The 13,124-nt window shown below is 35.7% G+C and overlaps 1 protein-coding gene across 1 annotated transcript in view; it reads right to left on the bottom strand.

Annotated features, from left to right (window-relative positions):
• LOC146165421 (uncharacterized) overlaps nucleotides 1–13,124 on the bottom strand; it is a 91,993-nt gene that overhangs the window by 68,016 nt on the left and 10,853 nt on the right. The window contains exons 14-27 of the mRNA XM_083380922.1: nucleotides 12,153–12,282; nucleotides 10,955–11,101; nucleotides 9,649–9,841; nucleotides 8,303–8,562; nucleotides 7,736–7,888; nucleotides 5,722–5,879; nucleotides 5,271–5,351; nucleotides 5,102–5,198; nucleotides 3,994–4,088; nucleotides 3,507–3,630; nucleotides 2,919–3,010; nucleotides 2,457–2,606; nucleotides 2,023–2,146; nucleotides 1,368–1,531 (exon numbers count right to left, since the gene is read on the bottom strand). Of these exons, the coding sequence (XP_083237048.1) occupies nucleotides 1,368–1,531; nucleotides 2,023–2,146; nucleotides 2,457–2,606; nucleotides 2,919–3,010; nucleotides 3,507–3,630; nucleotides 3,994–4,088; nucleotides 5,102–5,198; nucleotides 5,271–5,351; nucleotides 5,722–5,879; nucleotides 7,736–7,888; nucleotides 8,303–8,562; nucleotides 9,649–9,841; nucleotides 10,955–11,101; nucleotides 12,153–12,282 (1,968 nt within the window). The remainder of the gene's footprint in view (nucleotides 1–1,367; nucleotides 1,532–2,022; nucleotides 2,147–2,456; nucleotides 2,607–2,918; nucleotides 3,011–3,506; nucleotides 3,631–3,993; nucleotides 4,089–5,101; nucleotides 5,199–5,270; nucleotides 5,352–5,721; nucleotides 5,880–7,735; nucleotides 7,889–8,302; nucleotides 8,563–9,648; nucleotides 9,842–10,954; nucleotides 11,102–12,152; nucleotides 12,283–13,124) is intronic.

The following is a 13,124-nucleotide window of genomic DNA, read 5'->3' as shown; positions in this document are numbered from 1 at the left end:
TTAAGCCAGGGCTGCTGAGTCTGTTAAAAACAACTCGAGACCGACTCCGGAACAATGTGCCAATTTCGAGTCCCGAGGTCGGATCCGACTCTACAGACTGTATTTCACCAATTTAGTTTTTATGAAACTAAAATAAGAAAATATTCACCATCCACTCATTGGGGTTATATCCCACAACACGTGGTTGGAATATATCAACTATATGCTATTCCAAATTTACATTTGTCTACCTGCGTTTTGAAATTTGGTGCTTGGCATGCGGACTTGGGACTGGGGTAGTTTTACGTGGTCTTATCCGAGTCACGAGTCTTAATCCAGCAACATAAACCGACTCCGTCGAGTCCCGAGTACGCATCCGACGCTCTGACTTAGACATTTTTAAAGTATTCTTAAGTCTTAAAAAAATTTCAGAAAAGAATAACTCTATATAATCGTACCTAAACAAGTCATTACGTTCCTAACTAAAATGAGTTATGTTTTAGCTCACCCGATTTGAAGCAAATATAGATCCGTTCGAGATTGTGTGATAACAACACAAGCAAAATAAGAAACAAATGTAAAGAAACAGTAACCAAGCAGTCCAGAAAATTCCCCCAACTTAACAGTACTTCTCATTCAATGAAAGATACACAGCTACACACACAATCACACATACGTATTCAACAACTGTGATCTAACCCTTCGAGAGTCGCTTTGACCAACCATAACGGCTTACTGATCATAGTACACCATAAGCCTTCAACATACGGTCGAATCTGTCGATCAATGATGCAGGCAAGGAAGGTTACAAAAACAGCTAGCGTGCAGTGAGGTTCCAACTAACAACCTCTGGCCAACCGGGCCATTGCTCTACCAACTGAGCTACATAGGCTCAAAGAGAAGCGAGTCGAGAAACAAGTATTTGACTTTAGATCCAAGTGCAGGGCAATGAGACTTTACCAAGTGTTTGATATTTCAAAGGAAGCCAAACTTATAATTTGGACTGGCTTTCACTAAAAAGTCTCCTTTTATCAAAAATATCGGGCATCGTTATCGGAATAAAATGTAAAGTATCGGTCACCCCTAGTCTAAACAAAAAATTATCCATAAAAGAATAAAAATACATAAACCAACCCAAGAAAAGACGTTATAGAACACAATACACGGTTTTTTTTTAGTGACTTTTAAAAATAAAGTGAAGATAAAAGCGTTAAACTTGATTTTTACACTGATGATGGCATAAGTTATTGCTGAAACGTCTGTAAATTGCGAAATTTCGCTTTTATCAAATATTATGGCTTTTATATTTTTATTAAAAGACGATATGTTCTCAACTAACATGAGTTTGCGTTTTAGCTTACCTTATGTGAAGTTCTGTTTCAGCTTACCTGGTAGGAAGTTGTATTTTCGGGAACCCGTGCAACACCGAGAACAGAACCGCCGACTCCTCGTTTCAGTTCAACGCCTTTACATCCATCGCTTGACTGACAGTTTGTGAAATCCACCACATTGCTACCCTCATAACTGCTGCTGGTCACAATCTGTTCTTGTGCTAAAAATACACAGAAAACTCGTTTGGTGAGATTTAACAATAAGCAAGTCGACCAATCGCTTTAAACCCGATCTTAACTAAAGGTCAATTAAAATAATTAATCAACGGAATAATGTGCTACGTCATTTATTTTTTGAATATATGTCAGGCCCAATAATTTTTAGGCAAGTTTGGTTTTAAAAAAAAAATATTTCACTAAGTTAAACATTTGAACAAGTTAAACAATATTCGTGTTTTCCCTTTCGACAAAACAATGTTTAAAGCATTTCCTTTTACGTATGCATAAAAGATGATTAGAACAAATGTTAGTTTAATACTACATTTACAATGTTTTTAAAAGCAAGTCTATAAGCATTTATGTAAAAGAAACCTTAGGGTAAAAGCTTGTATTGTTTTTTGTAATACATTCTGTCTATAATTAAAATGAAAAAAAAACGTGTGCGATCAACCATAATAGATATTTTATCCGCAATGGCAGAAAATCAACTTACGATCTAAGTGATCGTCGACGTGATACAGCTCAATGCCACTGGGCGCCAGTTGTGCGGCAAGGAGTTGCCATTTATATTCCAGCTCCTTTCCCCCTCTTGCCAGCAATATGTAGCTGTACTTCTCCTAAAAATAGACCAGTATTTGTCTTGGGATAATTTTAAAACTATTGATAGCGAATATTTATGCAATGTTCGACAATGCATATTAAAATATGCTTTCCGAAAGAAAGTAATTTCCAAATCTGAATGCTTAAAAAAATATACTCTCTTTTATCAATACACAATACAGGTGCTATGTCTGCCTGTAAATTATGATTAAAACTTAAACATTAAAGCAACTGGTCGAGAGCTCTTTTTTTGATACTTGGGTTAACTTGTTACATTACTCGTAAACACAGCAACACTAAAATGTGATCTAAAATAACTCTACTAACCTTTTGTACATCTTCCGCAAAGCGCAGTACATCATCCACAGGCATCTCATCCCCACAAGAGTAAACAGTGTTTGAGATAGATCCTTGCCAAGTCAAACCGGCCAAGTAAAGACAGCCCTCTTCTAAAGCGTCTGAAGTTGGTGGCCCCCACTACAAAAAACGAGATTTAAACTTTGCTTTTGTTATACGTGATCAAAAATCAATACTGGTATATTTGTCTCGCATTCAATGAACAGCATTCTGACATCCTAAAAGTGTATAAAATCTGCGTTGAAGAGATACACCTAACATACAACTAAACGAAACATACGAAGAATTGTTTGTAAGCGGCGAACGAAAATATCGGTTTTGTGTAAAAGCAATTTTCCAAATAACTGGGATAACACGGCAATTTTTTTCGCTTTTTAAAGCACTTGGTTTGCCTTCAAAAATCGTTTTAAAGCGCGTGCATTTTCGACTCACCGGAATATTTTCTCCGTTTAATCTCAGTTCAGCAAATCCTGGGTAAATGTCAACAGGGTACGCAGACATTTCAACTTTGATCAGAGGGGGCTCTGGAGAAAAAATAAAAAAGCCAAAGCGTGGTAAAATTAAAAAACAACTGTAACTGCTGTATTACGCTATATAAAGACATTACCATAAAAATTGTATTGTATAAAAAAAAAAAAAAAAAAAAGTTACAGATGTAGCGGACAGATACAAACAGCAGCGAAGCTTGTCATTGCTTTTACCAAGCTCATTTTTCAAAGAGAAATTAAACGCTATCGTGTTTTAAACCCAGCTCATGCGCGTGATATCATAGCGATCTATGATTGCTTCTAAATATATATAAATTACAGCGCGATATTATAGTTTTAAAAGCGTTAAAAAAAACAGGTATAACACAACGGCTTACGTACTTTAAAAATGTATTATTAAATTATTTCAGATTGCCCCTCTAAAGGCTTCAGGTTTAATATAATTCGTGTGCCGTTGTCGTTGGCCAGTACAACTTTTGAAAGACTAGATCGCAATTATGCACAATTGTGTAGGAATGTGTCGGGAGCTTACGTGTTATGTTGAGTTTGCAACCGTAGGCCGACAGAGCCAAGCAAGACCCAGCAAACGTTCCGTGTGCAGTGATTTTTGTACACCTCAAAATTGCATCGCCGGTGTAACCACTAAAGATGAAATCCTGCTCGTATAAAAAATGTTTGATTTTTGATTAGTTTCGGTAAAACTTTTGTTCTGTTTTATTTATAAAAAAAATAGATGAAATGGCAAGTTTGTTTCGGTAGACATAATTCACATTCCTTTATTTTTATTTAAATCAAAGTTGAATAAATATTTATTAAGACTGTCGCGTCGCAATAAATTGATTGTCTTAGTCTAATTTTAGAGAATAAATACGTGAAATATATTACAATTGTTGTGGCTTTAAACAAATACCAAACCATAGGCAATGCATTAGTGAGTACTTCAAAAGTTTATTTTAGTTTCGCCTAGAAAAATCACTTCAAAACAAAGAACAACAAACAAACACGGCACCCATCCTTACGTAGTCGGATCCATCAGTCCAGTAAAGTTCCTTGGAAAGCGGGTCGAACCGTAAGCCGATATACAAAGAGGTGATCAGGGGCGATGACATTAAACCTAGAAATTACACCGATACTTTACGTATAATAGAGGATTTCCCAGTGTTGTAAAAAAGTCAAGCCCCAGTCAAGTCTTTTTTAAAATTAGCAAGTAAAGTCACAGTCCAAGTCATCAGTTTTCCAAAGTCCCAGTCAAGTCTTTTTTAAAATTAGCAAGTAAAGTCACAGTCCAAGTCATCAGTTTTCCAAAGTCCCAGTCAAGTCTTTTTTAAAATTAGCAAGTAAAGTCACAGTCCAAGTCATCAGTTTTCCAAAGTCCCAGTTAAGTCTTTTTTAAAATTAGCAAGTAAAGTCACAGTCCAAGTCATCAGTTTTCCAAAGTCCCAGTCAAGTCTTTTTTAAAATTAGCAAGTAAAGTCACAGTCCAAGTCATCAGTTTTCCAAAGTCCCAGTCAAGTCTTTTTTAAAATTAGCAAGTAAAGTCACAGTCCAAGTCATCAGTTTTCCAAAGTCCCAGTCAAGTCTTTTTTTAAATTAGCAAGTAAAGTCACAGTCCAAGTCATCAGTTTTCCAAAGTCCCAGTCAAGTCTTTTTTAAAATTAGCAAGTAAAGTCACAGTCCAAGTCATCAGTTTTCCAAAGTCCCAGTCAAGTCTTTTTTAAAATTAGCAAGTAAAGTCACAGTCCAAGTCATCAGTTTTCCAAAGTCCCAGTCAAGTCACTATTACAGCAAGTCATATCCAACTCAAACCATTCTTATAATAATAAAACGATAAACCATTGATATAGGTAAACTCGTCCAATTATGAGCAAAAATTCAAGTAAAAATAACAAACAAAAAAACAAGTATCAATCTAATTGTTTTATGTGCAAAACCTGCGATAAATAGCTCACTTTTATAATAAAATGGTAAAAAAAAAAGTATAACGTAAAAAAAAGTATAGCCTTGGTGACAGAGGAGATATATAAGTGTGAGTATAGTTAATTTTGATTCACAAGCTCTAAACCAGTGTTTCGACAATAATGAATACCACCTCCAAGAATCTTGATTTATGGCTAAGTTTTTTCAAACCTGTAACAAAAACACGTTCCTCGTTTGAGTGGATGGATACAATCTCTGCTCCATGTTTTTGACATTCTTCTTGTGCGTCATACAGTGTGACATCATACTGAAACAATTGGTATTGTTACGCACAGTTAAAATGGATTGCCTCATGGTACATACGAAATGTAGGCATCACCAAAAGCCTTACCTTCACAATGTAACAAGCCAAGTTGAATTCGTCCCATCCATCTGGACAGCTGAACATTTTCACACAAACCTGAAGAAAAAGTAAAAGTACAAATTTTGAGGAAAAAACGCCACGACAATCAGTAATAAAAATGGTTTAAACAATGTCGATATCCTGAAATTACTTGGTAGAACGGATTAACTGTTTTTGTTGTTTTTTCTTTCAAATTACAAGTTTTAAAACGACTGGACAGCCTGTGCAGTTATTGAAGACACGTCAAAGTTTCTAAAGTACAGGTTATCAACTTTATCTTTTATAATCAAAGTTCATAACTAAAGACGATCTCTAAAAAATATAAGTTTCCAATTCTAAAACTATTCCAAGAAAGGGCAGTATTAGTAACAACAAAACATTGCGTACATTTGTAAACTAAAACAACTGTCAAACAGCAAGCAAGCACCTTTCCGTCGCCAGTGAATCCCTCGTGGCAGACGCACTGGTAGAGGTGACCTTGATCGATGCACGTGGCGTCCACGTGACATTCGTTCCCGTTTTGTTCGCATATGCTGTAGTTGGTGGCGCACAAAACGAGACGTTCATCAGGTTTTTCGTCACGCACTGCAAACACACAACACTACTACCAAGATACGTGTCGATCAACTTTACTTCAAGTCTAGTGCTCAGTGGTACTATACTAAAAAACAAAAATAGTATTTTTGGAACACTATATACGGATCTGTTCAAAAGTCTAATGGTGAAAATAACGGCCCAAATAGACGTAAAAAGCAGGGAGTCGAACCGGAACCGAACCGGAACTTTATGAACCGGTTTTGGGTCAATTTTTTCCGAACCGTAACCGAACCTGAACCGTTTTATGTAAGATTCTGAGGAGCCGAACCGGAACTGAACCGAATATTTTGAAAGTACCTGAGCCTTAACCGAACCCGAACCTGTAAATAAAAGCGGTTCGCTCCTGCATGACGTCACAACTTCTATTTACAGAGTCAAGTTACGCCATGTTCAAAATTTTATGAAAAAAAATATGAATATTGAATAAAAAAATTGTTCATTTTTTATTTTTTAGATATTTCAATAATGAGTTGCTTTTTTTTATTACGTCACGTAACTTGGATTAAATGACTTACAATTCAAACATTATTATCTACATTTATCGACTCACATTTTGAGATTTAACGCAAATTATATTGTATCCGAACCGGAACTTTATGAACCGGTTTTGAAATAACGATGGTCAAACCGGAACTGAACTGGAACTTTTAAATTACTCCGAACCGAAACCGGAACTGAACCGGATTCTGCAAAAATCCTTGAACCCGAACCGGACCTGAACCGTAAAAGTCAAACGGTTCGACTCCCTGGTAAAAAGCGACATGCTTTATTGTTTCAAACGTTTAGGCAAATGCTCATTCCATAATGAATACCTTCAAGAAATAATGCCACAATGAAAAACCTCCAAGAAAAGGATGATGGCATGAGCATTTGCCGAAACGTTTAAACAATAAAGCATGTCGCTTTCTACGTCTATCTGGGCCGTTATTTTCACCAATAAAAATAGTAATATTATTGTTTTTAGCCACAACGTACGGTAAAGTCTGTAGGTAAGGGTTTAAGTCTTTTTAACGAGCTAATACCAATACGGTACAAGATAGAGTCACATTGGGTTAACACTGTTAAGGAAATACTAAGTAGTGGCCGTGCAAAAAAAATTGTTCTGTAAAAACTTAACATTGCAGTATAAAACGCTTGGGATTACTAGGGCGATTATTTTTCGACTTGGAAAAAAAGTCACGATTCTGTCACAACTTGCAGGTTGGGCCAAGTCAAAATTGTTTACAAAATTAACCAACACGTTTTGAACTTGAAAATTGTCGTTCAGTATATTTTTAATTTTTTTAATTTTTGAATTAAGTTTTGAATTACATCCAACAACGTTTCAACTGTATCATATCTTCTTTAGAGCAACGTACGTAGTCGACAGGTCGGTAGAATTAGCCGCACAGGTTTATCGCATTATGTTCAGCTCAACCTTTGTATTGCTTCAGATAGCTGTGTATCTCTAGTTTGGACAAATGTATTCAACAGTATTACTGTGCCTTTCTTTCGGTGATCTGCAATTAGCCCATATCCTATTTCGATAATATTTTAGATCCTTGTTAATGTTTGCCATTCTTGAAACCTTTCTCAACTAAACTGTTTACTTTAACAGTTTCAAATAACCAGCGGCTTTTTTATTTTTATAGATCAAATTTCTCTTTATGTATGGTTAAAAATATCCACCTTAATTAATTAACTAATTGGTGTTTTTATAACGGTTTAGAATCACAACAATCTTCGTGGATCCGGATATTGTAAATGATCATTGAAGCTGTTTATAACTTAATTTGTTGAATTCCTAAAAAAATTTTCTTTACATTTCCTTTGAAAAAATGCGTTACAAACTTTCTAAACCCTACCAATCATTTTGGATATCCGAGTGAAGCAGGTGGCAGTTCCATCCAAAAACTCCTCGTAGCAACAACCCAGGTCGAAGCACTCTTGCTTGGTGAGAGATGTGAACGAGTTGTCGCCGCAAGATTGCCGCAACGACCGGTCGATGTTGCAATCGGCTGGAAAGAAAAACGAATGATTAGATCGGTGTGTATTAGAAATTTTTTCGTGTGTTGAGCAAAATAAGTTTAACGACTATTATAAGACCATTGATCTGATCGGTGTGTAATCCTTTTTTCTACGATTGTGAAGCAAATTTTTTTGTACGTTTGTCGAGCAAGTTAAATAACTTAAATAAACTGCAATGGTACTCAAAAACATTTTGATTTGCAAACTTTGCGTTTCGTGCTTTAAGCATGTTTTTATTTCGGTATAAGCGTTATGCGACTGTAAGTATTAGTCCTATATTGGCCTTATTCCGAACTCTGTTTCATTCCGACATTCCTTTTGTTGTTATTTCAGTCTTATGGCTGGCGTCCATTTATAAAATGTACTGTACAACAATGAGAGTGATCATATACCAACATGCTTACCTGTCAAACGTTGACAAAGGGTGTAAGGCAAGGCTACACCACATTCGACGACATTTGGCTGCACGTTTTGCCAGCCAACCCGCAAATAGGCGCATTCTCCGGTGGCAGCTGTAAAGAGGTTGGTTGGAGGTACAAAGGCTGTTGGGTAACCGAGCCACGTGGTGAATTGACCTTGAGTGACGTTATGGTTGACCCCTATCCACGCAAAGTTGTCCAAGGTGGAGGTTGCATTTACACCAAGCACGACGTCAGTTATGAAACTGTGCAAGGCAAAGAGGTTCTCAAACTGTACGTGGCACGATTGCGTTTTGTATCTAAACTCTAGTGAGGTAATTTAGGCTTGCATATATTACTATTACCAAACATGTGCAATCCAACTACTTTTAAGATAGAAAATTATTTATCGGATAACAGAGCGGTTTAATTGCAATTCAGTAATATAAAAAAAACAGGGTTTCCTACTTCTGTATGAGCTTTGATATTTACTACGGCTTACGACAACCTCCAACCAATATGCTCGAAAGGTTTTTTTAATTACGATTTTGATGATTTAAACAGTGTGAACTTTTCTAGCTTATTAAAACAGCGTATATTGTGTTTTATTGCACGGGGTCTGTGCTATCCACTTATCGGTATATAAACAAAGAAAACTACAGTAACTAATAATATGATTTTTAGACACAAAAATATGTTAGTCAATATTGATTAAAAAAATTGTTCTCGTTGGAAACAAACTTTTTCAAACGCGTCGCAAGAAAAAAATTGACAACCACTGGAGATGGCCTTTTATGGGAATTTAAGATATTGCAAGCGGAGTTTTTGCTACAGTTGGAGATTTTTACGTTGCCCAGGGTGTGAAATTGAAATAATTTTACTTAAGGATAAATCATAAGTTATTTGTTTTTAACAAAACGAAGATGAGATAAGAAAGCTAGCTTAAACTTAGAAAACGTTTTTGTAAGTTGAACAACGATTGGGAAGAAATTTACATTCAGATAGAAACAAGGCGACTCAAGATTTTTTGGTAGATGAAACAAATTCATTGTCATATCAATTAAAGTTTAGTTTGTCATTGACACCAAAACGAAATTTTAAACTGCTAAAGTTGGTAAAATTGTTTTATTGCTGTAACGAAGTATACGCAAAATGCTCCACGAAAGAGAAAGGAAAATAAAGTAAATTTTACCAAACTATATACAATTGAAACCTTTCAGTATTTGCCTAAATGAATTAGGCTGAGTCATTAAAAACATTTACTGAAGTGCAAATAAGCTAACGGAAGACATAACAAAACTGAACACCCCCGACAAACCACGGTACAAGCAAACAAACAAAACACCGCTCACTTGTAGTCCGTAGCATTGTCGAGGCCGACGTAAGCAACATGGCCGCCTTCGGTTTTGCACACGGCACGTGCGTGGTTAAGCGTTCCGCTTGAATAGGCAGGAGTTTGAGAGTATATTGCGTCGAGTCCTATCAAGGCGTACTCGTAAGTTCGGTTAGGAGCGCTGCCCCAACCTTCGTCGCTAAGGGGTCCAGCTGAGAAAAATTAGTATTTTACTGGAAAGCTATTTCTGTGAAGTAGTTAGACTGCGTAGAAAAGTGACACTGTTGCAACAACAGTCGGTGTTTGAATGCCTTAACTCAGGCCTTTTACGTCTTTTATTTACTAGACCAGTGGTTCTCAATCTTTTATGGCTTGAGACCCCCTTAAAAATAATAAATAGATTGCGGCACCCCAACAAGACTTTCCTTAGTTAATTCGCTAGATTGTCACAATAAACGAAACTGGAACAATACACATCAATTTTACACAACGTAGGAAGATATGATTGGATGTATTCCACTCTAATCTTACACAAAAAGTTGTAAGAGTTGAGCAAAACTTAGATTCTTAACGATTCTCAAATATCCCTTCGCACCCTTGAGGATTAGCAATGGCACCCCAGGGTGCCGCGGTACCCCGGTTGAGAACCACTGAAGTATACCTTAATTATTAGTTAGTTACTATATGACTTACAGATTTTAAGCCATTTAGGCAACTGAAAACAATAATGGGAAATCAATGTTTATAATAAATGGACTGGAAATGTAAATTAGTTGTGAGCTATTGACCCGTAGTAACAATTTGTTACCTGAATAGATTTGCATTATGGTACAACAACAAGAGCCTAAGTAAAAAAGGAAAATTTAAGTAAAAAAGGAAGAAATTACGTGCTAAAGTAGGCCAAATAACATACTTAGGAGAGTAATTTTTTTATGAATATTCAATTTAATACTGGGACCTTCTCTATTAACACGAAATGTTAGATGTACACTATTGTTGCAAAATATGTATTTATTATTTAAGATAGATCGCCTAATAAAAATACGCCAAAGTTCACGCCAAGTAAATTATATTAAAATAAAATACTTGCCTTTTTAAAAATATATTTTTTTATTGCGTTAAGAATTACCAAGTTTCAAGGAAATTAAGGTTCTACTAAAGTCTATTTGGGTTAACCAAGTTTAATTCATCATCTACTTGGAATAGAAAATAGCCATAAATATTCTAATATGTAAGTAGAAAACATTTTTTTTCTCTGAAACAAATTCAAAAACTGCCACAAACAAACGTATGGGCTTGCACTGCATTTTCTCTGTAATACAAACCTCGTCTAATTTTGTTGAAGCAATCCGGGTAGTTGTCGGAGGTTGGTTGATAGCAGTACTGATCATTTGACAAACAATTTTCTCCAGCGATTCCATCAACCATTGTACGGATGCGATATTGGCGCCTTTGGTCACAATCTTGAACTTCTGCGAAAATGTTGTAAACAAATATTGTGAACGTTTCAAATAAATCTTAAATTTTGGAACGCAAAAGCCCATTTTGGCCTGATAGCCTAAAAAAGGTTAAAAAAAACTTTTTAAAACTTTTATTTTCCAGCGCTTTTGGAATTCTTGTGAATTTTATGTTTTGTTTTTCTCGTGGGCGTACTATTAGCTTTGAAGATTTTTAAATGTCAATTTGTGGCAATTTTTTTTATCAAGCATCAAGTCTACAAATTACAAGTACAATTTATTTTTGCTGATGACAATTTTTTCTTTTTTTGGTAGCTGCTGATAATATTTTTTGTGGGTTGGTACAGGCCAAACGTGCTTGAAATCTTTTATTTCGCATCGTTTTCCAAAATCTTGTAAACTTTATGTATTGTTTTTTCTCTTTGGCGCACTATACCAGCTTTCAGGATGTTTACATTGCATTTTGATTTGCGTCAAGTTTTCATTTTGTCTTGGCAAACGATTTTAACCCAGTTTTCGCTGAAAGTATTTTTTATCATTTGGTTAGCTACTGATAATTCGTAAATGTATTTTGTTTTAGACGGGCCTTTATCTTGTTAACTTTGGTTAGTATGCTATACGCACAGGCCGATCGCAAAAAGTTACCACTACTACAATAAAATAAATTTATAGAATAATGCGAGTCAAATATACGCAAGGGCAGCTAGAAGGCTTTATATGTATGAAATTGCAATTTGGGCAACACGTCATAGAATTGCTTGAACGTCAAACTTGCATAACTGGGTCAAAATGACTAAGGTCGGGAGTTCGAGTCTCACTGCACGCCAATTTCTTCTCGGCGTATTTAAAACCATTTGGAGGCCGAGTCATTTCTCCAGGCCTTTCTTTAATAATAGACCTGGCTTTAACTTTATAAACATACCTTGAGAAGGATCAAAATAGAGATATATAAACATATAGGTGTAACGACTTGTTTAGTTCAATGAAATAGTTATGGAGTATTTCTTAGTGCTTAACACAAAGAAACACCAACAATTCTGCGGAATTCTGGCTCAAGTCCGTTTACCTGTTCGGTGCATGAACAAGTGACCACCTTCATTGTAGCCAGGCACGATCACTAGAGTGTTGACCGTCCTTGCGTGTAAGTAATGGTTGGCATGCACCATCGATTCGTACACATAACCACCTGGTTCGCGCTGCAGTTTTGAACACAAAACATTGTTAACAAAAAGGAAGCAGCTAAAGGTCAATTTTGAGAATGTTCTATACTTATAGGTTACAACTAGGAATCTCTGAGACTTTTCTATTTTATTTCGATATACATACCTGATATTTTGGACAAAAAACACGGCCGTACGATCTGATACTAAATGACATCATTACTTTGGTCAAATAAGTAAACGTGGTCTTCTTCATGAGTGCAATGATAATGTTTTCCAAGTTATTAGGATGAAATTGACTTTTATGTTAAAAGGCTAATTGAAATTCCAATTTTAATGTAGAATTTTATAAGGAATTTACCTTACAGGAATGTTACCGAGGTTCAAATCCACAAATTAATTTGGAACACAAATTAAATCAGATAGGAAAGGTTACAACTAGGCATGTTTCATAATAACACAAGTCCAAGTTAAGACGTTCGCAAAAATAACATGTAAAGTCCCAGTCCAAGTTATCGGTTGAACAATTCAAGTCCCAGACTTAGCTGCACTTAAGTCAAGTTATTTCAGTCAAATCACTTAAGTCAAGTCAAGTCATTTGAAAACAGTGACTTAGCTGCACTTAAGTCAAGTTATTTTATTCAAAGGACTTAAGTCAAGTCAAGTCATTCCAAAACAGTGACTTATCTGCACTTAAGTCAAGTCATTTTATTCAAAGGACTTAAGTCAAGTCAAGTCATTCGAAAACAGTGACTTAGCTGCACTTAAGTCAAGTTATTTCAGTCAAATGACTTAAGTCAAGTCAAGTCATTTGAAAACAGCGACTTAGCTGCACTTAAGTCAAGTTATTTTATTCAAAGGACTTAAGTCAAGTCAAG

This window comes from Ascidiella aspersa, chromosome 2 (genome assembly GCF_963924565.1).
Source record: "Ascidiella aspersa chromosome 2, kaAscAspe10.2, whole genome shotgun sequence".
NCBI classification, from domain to species: domain Eukaryota; kingdom Metazoa; phylum Chordata; class Ascidiacea; order Phlebobranchia; family Ascidiidae; genus Ascidiella; species Ascidiella aspersa.
This window is presented reverse-complemented; position numbering and strand designations above follow the sequence as displayed.